General features: G+C 38.4%; 1 protein-coding gene across 1 annotated transcript; it reads left to right on the top strand.

Annotated features, from left to right (window-relative positions):
- Positions 1-2775: 2775 nt before the first annotated feature.
- On the top strand, positions 2776-8563 carry LOC111632254. The gene is made up of 2 exons (XM_023376644.1): positions 2776-2834; positions 7739-8563. Exon 2 carries the CDS (start codon positions 7740-7742, stop codon positions 8073-8075), a length of 336 nt encoding a protein of 111 aa, XP_023232412.1. The 5' UTR covers positions 2776-2834; position 7739; the 3' UTR covers positions 8076-8563.
- Positions 8564-9488: the final 925 nt, after the last annotated feature.

Raw genomic sequence — 9488 nt, 5'->3', positions numbered from 1 at the left:
CGATGGCATTTATAACATCTCAAACACTAGATCGCGAGCGACATTTAACATTATAATAAAGTCACTAGCTAGAAAGGTTGGTAAACGCCTTTTTTCCACTGTAAGCGCTGGCATACGAACCCGCGACTCAATGGATGCGTTTTTAGAATATAAACCCCGTTTTAGCGCGGGGAAGATGCCTCACTTTAGGGATTTAAACACCCATTTCGGAGATTTTAAAAATCTCGGTTGGAGTGCCCATCTTACCCCCATTTTTAGGGTAAGATGACACAAAATCTCGATCCTTCTTTGTAGTGTAAGAGTAAAATATAACCCATACTTAGCCAAAAATCCTCGTGTCAGACAAACAACTCATTTGTAATCTTGCAAATTGACAGGATTTCTTCCGGGTGTGTGTCTTGTGTTCTTCCATGTGTCAGCAATAAATCTTCAAAATTATCGACGAGTGTGACGTAGTAACGATGACATTTCGAATAAACCAGGCATACGTCCCGACAAACGTACAGACACAAGAGCAATTCCATTAATTACTTGGTATTCTAGCGATTTATACGCGCAAATTCGCGTTTTATGCCCTCGTTCGAGTGTTAAAACTTTGTTTTAATTGTTAATATCGTAGGGTAGAGTGAACAGCGAGTGACCCCCCCCTCTGCTACTAACTCGATTTAAACTGTGCATTAGTTATTTTATGAGTGATATTAAAAGTTAATCTCTTTTCCGAAGTTCTCCGTCGGTTTGGGTCCGAACCCGCGACAGGGGGGTTGACAGATGCGTAGTGTTTTTGCAATTTATAAAGTTTTCTGGTTGTTGCAAAAATCCTCGAGACTTTTTTTCGCCGGGGTTGAAAAATGGCACGTCTGAGGGTTGAGAAGTGCGGTGGAGACGGCCGCCGGCCAAACAGTGAAGCACGTTTAATGGGTCGATACCGTGTTTAATAAATAGCGCCTTTGTCTGGCTCACAAAGGCTCTTGTTTGCCTTGTACGCGCTCGTCGCCGGGAATGTGGACTACTTGTTTACACTGTGTACCTTACTCCACGTGATAATCTAATGCAAAGAGATCCGTCACACCAGATTTTTCCTCAAAGTGCACCTTTAAATAACTCGATTTGACCCTCGTTTGGCATTCGGGGGGGGTAAGATGGCGGCACCATAACCCAATTTCGTGCTAAACGATCGACGAGCGCAAATAAACTTTACGTACATAATGCGAAACAATGAGCTTTGACCATCAGAAAATGGGGTGGACCTTCGTGACGTCATATGTAGAGCCCCGTTCTTCCAAGTCGTACGAGTTGAATTTGTCACCCGGGATAGAATTTCAGAATGACTCTCTCGGGAAAACAAATAACGGATTCGCTTAATAAAAGGAGGGTTTTGTATGCTTTAAAGAGTTGGAAAACGGGGGGAAGCGCATAACGTGACATTGAACAAGAAGGGATAACAGTAATTAGGATAAGTGACATTACATTCGATAATTTTTGCATGACAATCAGACAAACAGACTTACAGGTGTATTCTAATCGTTGAAAGATGCACGACTTTCCGGTAAAGATTAATCTCAGAGGTTGTTCCGGAGGAGAAATCTCTTGTTATATCTTGTACGCACGATTTCGCTNCTGATTCTTTTCGCCCTTTCACACGGGAAAGCTCCTTAACAAATTCTATACTTATACGTAACAGCTTTAGTCCCGCAGTAATCGAAGCAATTTGAATTTAGGATAAGTGACATTACACTCGATAATTTTTGCATGACAATCAGACAAACAGACTTACAGGTGTATTCTAATCGTTGAAAGATGCACGACTTTCCGGTAAAGATTAATCTCAGAGGTTGTTCCGGAGGAGAAATCTCTTGTTATATCTTGTACGCACGATTTCGCTCTGTTACGCTTCGCCGCCGTATTTTGTATAATCTTTCCGTTACTCTCTTTGTTACGCCATTTAAAATATCGAACGAACTGTAGAATGCTGCTATAAAAACACGAATAAGCTTTTATACGGGTATTTTTTTCCTGTATTAATTATTGGAATTTTTTTAACCCGTTGTCCTTGTGTAACAGGTTATATCACAGGGAAATACTGAGATAAAAGTCTGTCAAAACGTACGTAAAAACTCTATGGATTAGGAGAAAAGCCCGTAACACGGGGAGATGTAAGAAGAAAACTTTATAACATACCGAAGTGTAGGGAAAAACCTCCCTAACGTGCTTTATAACGTACGTAACGTGCTTTATAACCTGTGGCATTCGGACGAGTAAACTTTAGAGAAGGTTTACCAGCCGCACATTTCCGATCGATAACGTTTTCGGAAGCGATCGTAACCGAATGAGTAATAGTATACAATTAATGCAAGGGATTATCCAGCGTAACTTAAGTTAATATTTAGAATAAAGTAAGGGGAGGACAGGTTGCTGCAGTTATCCGAAGACGGTGGTAATTAATGAAGTGTTGTGGCCGTCCGTCACCGTCTAGCGGGTGAAAAATGAGACTGTCAATCGACTGACGTCACGCGGTTGGGCGATAACGAACGACAACAATAAATAACGAGTGGGTGTGCAAAAAACACGAGCGAAACAAAGAAAGCCTTTGTTTTAAATAGGCGAAATTCCATTTTATTTCAACGGAGACTCAAAAAGAAGAGGGGTCGGAAGTAATCGGAAGAGAGGCGTTGCTGGTAGAGGAAAGGCACGCCCCGAAATCTGGATAGGCACGCCCACCGGATACTAACCACCCCGGGTTATTTTCTCAGCGGTTTTCTAGAAGATAATCGGGAAGATAACGGAACGCTCCAACTCCCATTCTTCCTTCAACCTCCGATCTCCAGAAGTTTTGGGTGAGTGTTTGCTTTGTCTCGCGCTCTTTTTCACCCCGTTTTACCGGCTAAAACGCGTTTTAGTAGTTCGTACGTAAACCCCTTAACTACGCCATTGGCGCTTTATCCGAGTTAATTTAGTTTCGGGTCGAAGCTTTTTGAAAAATTCACGCGGCGGAGGCGATAACCGAGATTGGATATCGGGAGGGGAATGAATAAAATATGGCTGCGGGTGACCTTTAAAATATTTATATCTTTAGAAATTGTCGCTTTGTTAAGCGGACTCTTCGCTCGTGTACTACGCGTTGAGAAACTATTTTAGGAATTCAATACCTTCTCGGAGTTCTCATTCTTTAACCTCTTCAAAGTAAAAAGACTCCTCGAGTGATGGAGTTAAAGAGTATATGATAGAGACACTTAACCGGAGAAGAAACATTCCCTAATTTCTTTGTAAGTGAAACAAGAAAATCCCCAAAAAGCATTACATTTTCTTCTTCTTCGAAAGCCTTTGAGGAACGGGAGATATAAATGCTCTCTTCTAAAAGAGGAGCGTGCCTTTGTTTTCACTCCATGGAAGAGTTTTTCTCCCTTAATTCTCTTCCTTCTGTAATTGAGAAGGAAAAAAGGAGAGGAAGTTCTTTCGAATGAGTATTAGCCTAATTTTTGAGGAACCGCAATTGTATCTGCAGCATCTTTGTTAGAACTGAAACTCGTGGAAACAGTTTACCAGCTGTTGGGGATGGAGTTCTATGACGTCTCTGCGAATCACCTAGTAACTTCTCTATTGTAGTGAATTTGGGAGTTGAGAATGGGTCCTATAATTTCCGAACTCTTCTATAAATGTTCGATGAACAAAGGATATAATCTGTTGTTTGTAACATAAGGTTTTCTTTTGTTTTTGATGGTAAGCGAGGTGGGTGGATCGCAATCGACTGAAGAGGAACCGATCGTTGCAATTTATCTTATTTTCTCACTTCTACAAAGGAAAATAGGAAGAAGGTCGTAATTTTTCCTATTTGTCATCATGTTTTTATCTTGGCGACTTTATATTATCTGTGGTTTAATTTTTAATCTTCTAATAACGTGGCGCGGTCATCCGTTCGAAAGTTATTCTCTCCAGAAATACATCTTTAATTACATCACATCCGGTCTTTTGCGCCCTTCTTAAATCCACAGGAGGCCTACAATTAGAAAAAAAATGGAAGGATTAAAATATAAGATGTATGAAATGGAGAAGAGCGGGTGATACTCTCAATCACTTCAATCTCAAAGTGAAGTTGATGAAGATGAGTGTATAAAATACACATCCAGACCTCCTTTATAAAGATTAGAGGGGTGCTAAAGATGTTTTGATAAATAAAAAAGACAAAAAATCGTGTCTTTTTACTGAGTTCGGGGATCCTACAACGGATATGGTCCCTATTGGGTGTTGGGAACAGGTGTCGATTGAAGGATGTGTCTTTACTGAAGAATCCTTAAACTTCTCGATTGATCGCAAGACTTTTCACAGTATTTTCTCTCTTATATCTTCCTATTCTAAACTAAAACTGATTCTTTTCGCCCTTTCACACGGGAAAGCTCCTTAACAAATTCTATACTTATACGTAACAGCTTTAGTCCCGCAGTAATCGAAGCAATTTGGATTTATCCCCGACCTTAAACGCGTCACAATACATTTCCAGATTTCCCATTTAGAAGCGCAATACGAGGAAATCCGCAATCCCCCCCACTTTCCCGTTGATTATAACCTTATGTCGCGCGTGTCTGCATAGTCGCGTCGTTCTGCGTAACCGAAGTGACACAAATCACCCCCATCCGAGTCGGAAGTTACGCGATTAGATCCGACTCTAATTCGATCAACGATAATGTTATTAACTTAAGAGGATCGTCTCGGAATCATAACGTCATCGTTCTCTGCCCTTTACTCTCTCTTTTTTCTCCGGTTTCTCGCGCAATTAACTCAATTAACTCCGCGTGAAACGTGTTTAAAAACGTGTAAATTCCGAATTGTTGTTCCGGTTTGCCCGAAAGAAAACAATGGAAACCGAACTTTCTCCTCTTTACATTAACTTCTATCGTCTCTTCATTTAATTCCTTCATCTAATTAACTCTTTGAGTGCTTCTCTTTGGCCGATCGTGTTCTTAGAAATGGTATTAAATGGCCATTATTCTTTTAATCCGTCTAAAAGACAAAGTTCTGTGACTTTTCTAAGTAATTTTGGATATATCCGCCATTTTTTTTATTGTCAAACGGGGCAAATAGATGGCGTCTGGTTCGAAAAACCAGGAGTTTTTCGAGAGTGGTGTGTCGGGCCCGTTGCGGGCCTGGCAAAACCCGTAACGGGCTGGCTAATACAGGCTCTTTTAGTGCCCACGGAGATTAGAGTTTAAAAAAGGGGTGCATAGCGGAGGCGTGTCTTCCTCTAATAGGGCCGAAATTTGTAATTTAAGTCGAGTTGTATTTATTAATATAACTTAATTTATCCAAAAGTAAGTTACCTGTCGCGTACTAAAGTCATTACGTCGGGCCGATAACATAAAAGACAATAATGCGGAATAACGTATAGTGCCATCTAGTAGCTGGAAATGGTATAAAAAGTTTCGAAGTATGCGAAAAGAGTTTTTATTATATTCTAACCTGGCATAAATTATGTAATTCTAATACCGTTATAAAAGCCCCATTGTTCACGGTGTTTAGTTTATGCACAGTTTAATATTCCATTGTTCAATTCGGTTGAGCCTCACTCCAAAGTTTTCCAATACATCGGTAATTTTCAGGGGTGTAGGTAAGTAAAATGAGGTCTAGAACACATTTCTAGAGAGTAATATTTAAATTTTATAATATAAGATATGAATTCTAGCGGTATTTCTGTTCGTGAAGCTAAAATTATCATTTGAAATCTATAAAAAGAAAAATTTAAAGCGATATTTTATTGCAGAAAGGTAATAAAATTGAGTAAAATGTGAGTCTGCTAGTGAAAACGGATGAGATATCTAGTTAGAAACACGAACAAATCACCTTACTCTATAAGAAACAACACAATATCGCCTATAAATACTGTACACTCGCATTATTTATTTACAATGTTTACTGAGATCTTATATAATAATTTATCCACGAGTTGCCAACTTTAAACGAACATTTCGAAGTTGAAAAGGTATGAAATACTTCATTAATACCACACTGCGCCTTGTTTAATTGAATACATTATTGGAACATTCTTGCAAATTGCCAGTGAAGCGCATACTTCGCTCGGCATTAATTTAAAAAAGTAAGGATTGGAGTGATAGGATGATGACCCGCCATGGGAGGTCTTTCTATGGGAAACTGACCCCCTATTTAGGTATTATATACGTGAAGAAAACCAGGAAAACTCCACGTGACCAGCAGGGGTGAGGTACGAACTCGCGACCTCCGCTCGTGGATAAAACCACGAACCAGTGTTTAGTAGTTATGTCTACAAGTCGATAAATTGCCACGACGAATAAACCACGCGAAGGGGTAAAGTGTGTGTTGTAAAGGTGGCAATTTATGTGAGAAATGTCTAAAAAAGTGTGAAGTAATGGGATCGATTTATTCTTCATTTCATTTGTTTTCTAACCAAATCTTTGCTCTGTGACGTATCTATTATATTGTCCTAGAAAAATCCTATATATATTAATCGTCATAAATTCACATTTGTGTTAAATTAAGTTAAATGGTGTCTAGTAAATGTATGCTTTCTGTAATTCACTCGTTACAGAATGTAAGATGACGAATGCCGGAGGAATAAGGGTGGTGTTTACCATTGGGTAATGGTAAATGAACAACTAATTCTTGTAAATTTGTTCAGAATGATGTATAAAATTCATATCAAACACGAACACGTGGACATTCCTCCGTGGAATTAATTCTAAACAATGTTTATTCTTACTCTCGTACCTCCCCTAAAAGTGGGCACCTTTCATTCACAAAATTAGGATTTTATACAGCGAGAAAGTAATCATTAAAGAGGCACGCTTCTTCCGAAATTCTTCGTGTATTCTTCATCCGTTGGCCAGGCAAACTTCATTAATTCTGCGTAATTTCTCTAAGTTCCAGCATTGGCTCGTAATTTCTAAAATATTGTCTGTCTGTCACGCTTTATATCTCGAGAACTGACTTTTATTTCAAAAAAGTAGTTTAAAATACATGAAAAATAGTTTCATCTTGCATGTGGAATGAAAAATGGCACGTTTTAAGAAAGCAGAAGTGATTAAGGAGAAGACAAATTAAACATTAAATACGTAAATTTAATTAATCATTTTTAATTAGATAATTACACAAAAGTTGGCATACGTTCTACGGACATATTTATATATAAATGAAATAGATTTATCGGCCATTTTCCTGGTTAACTATTATTATTTTTGATTTTTATAATAATACTTTTATATGAATTTAATCAATTATTCGCGAATATTACTCAGCGGGGAAATCACTTTCTTCAAATCTAATAAAGCCGACATGTTTTTATAGGTATACGAAGTGTTCCGTTAAAAATAACAATCCCCAACGCCATATTATTGTTATTTAATTACGTGTATCGCCACTTTGAATTATTAATCTAAGTTTTTCTCGTATAAAACTCTTGCGGCTTGATGGGTTTTTGATTTTCGTAGTGGATTGCTCCATGGCGGAGTATCAAATTTCAAATTTAACGATTCAATTATTACGGAAATAAATTCTACATAAAACTGTTGTTTCGAAGTTTAACACATTACACTATTGAATTTTTAAAGTTCTGGATGCTTTACTCTTTATTATCGCATTGAATTAAAGTTGCATTCGAAAGACCGGTTCACACTGCGACTTTTAGTTTCCGATTGCGGAATGTGGTCGCGCGACGCGAGTTGCACAGTGCGAATCGCGTTTGAAGCAAGACGATTTTCTTTGTTTCTTTCAGGATGCCGACAATGAGAGCATTGTTGATAAGCCTGTTGATCGTTCAGACGGCGGCCAAGCCTTCGGAATCAAGGCACCGGTTGCTTCCGAGCATCTACGTCCTGGGATGGAAAGAGGGTGATGGAGATCAGGCCTCCACCGAAGTGGTACCCACCAACTTACTGACGGAGCTGTTGAAGAGATCGTATGGTACCTGGTACGCAGCCGGCCCTTCTGACGGATCTGTGCCGTTTAAAGAAAGACAGACGAGAAAATTTCCAGAGGTGGACTCGCGGGGGTTTCACGAGGATATATTCGACGAGGGTTTCGGCAATTGGTCGCCGATGAAACGTTTCTGAAAGTTTGTTTCTCCGTTTAATCTTTCAAAATGCCAAAGCTGTTACTCCCAAAGGCCTCCTCGAGACAACCGTGCCAATTTTTAGTCTTCCCGAGGATCCTCCTAACAATATAAAAACTGGAATTCTTTTGTCGGGCATTAACCGAGTCTCGCCATCTTTGACTTTAAATCTTTGTTTCTTTGGACCGATGTAAACTATATGAAAGAGGCAAGTGTGAGAGAGTTTATTTTCGATTCTACCAAGCATATAAAACGATATTTTACAGCTTTATTTACTTATTTTTCTTCTCATCTTTCACGCGTCAAAATTTCCGCTTCTTAACGTTAAATACTCTGCTATTGCCAATCGTTACATCGAAAATCTGCCATTGGCGTAAACTAACGCGTGGCATTTCCCCTTTTCAGACATTACTTGGCGCATCGACAAATCCACGTACTCGATACAAAAATACTATGAAGTGTGGGGATTTAAATAATTATTTTCTTTAGTCAAGGATCCATTTAAATCCCCGATTTTATCGTCGAAACAAACCAGTTATTTCGTTCTGGTAATGATTATTCTTACCGAAATGGCGTTAGTGCGGCTCATTTTTAAATTTATATAATGCAATTCTCCGATTGGTCGAAAACTAATCCAATTTCTCGAATTCTTCTAAATAAGCCAAGCGTTAATTAGACATTAAATCTTTCTAGTATTAGCCTTCTTGTGACACAGGATACTTGTATTATATAGCACAATACAATACCATAAATGGCCGATGTGGGGTCCGAATAATGAACTTAAAGTCTAAGCTTTTAACCGAAATTTATAATTTACCTGGTTTTTAAATTTAATTATATTCTCAGCTGTGAAACTATTTGTATCGAAGATACAGTCGACTCCCCTATAACACTGTTGATAATTCCGTTTTATATGAATTCCGTGTTGTACGAGTCACTTAGATTTTACAAATACGTGTGACGTGCTGTGAACGGCTCACGTATTTGTAAAATCTAAGTGACTCGTACAACATGGAATTCATATAAAACGGAAAAATCAACAGTGTTATGGGGGGGTTGGCTGTACTAACCTTAATTTTAGTGGGATAAAAGGCGTAAATTTTGTATTCCCACACCACTTTAAATATATATTTTTTCATTTGCTGAACTTAGCACCTTTATAAGAAAGGCTGGCATTACGTTTTAAGGCCTTAGCCTTAATTTAAATGCCTGTAAAAGTACAAGACTGCTGGAATCTTTGTTTAATTTACTCGTTGTTCTTCAATTTAACTAAATGAATTTTTCTCGATAGTTAAACCAGGCCAGATTACATTATTTAATTAAATAAAATGACATTAAATTTAGATGAATTTAGCCTACAAAAGAGAAGTTGCGGCTGATAAAATACAGAATAAATTCGGACGTATCGCATTTA

The sequence above is a fragment of the Centruroides sculpturatus genome, unplaced genomic scaffold, assembly GCF_000671375.1.
Source record: "Centruroides sculpturatus isolate CEXI.00-Female unplaced genomic scaffold, Cexi_2.0 scaffold709, whole genome shotgun sequence".
NCBI classification, from domain to species: domain Eukaryota; kingdom Metazoa; phylum Arthropoda; class Arachnida; order Scorpiones; family Buthidae; genus Centruroides; species Centruroides sculpturatus.
The sequence above is the reverse complement of the archived record's forward strand: the minus strand, read 5'-3'. Positions and strand labels throughout refer to the sequence as shown.

Excerpts from the sequence above, each read along its gene's own strand:
- LOC111632254 (XM_023376644.1), top strand. The coding sequence starts at position 7,740 with ATGCCGACAATGAGAGCATTGTTGATAAGCCTGTTGATCGTTCAGACG.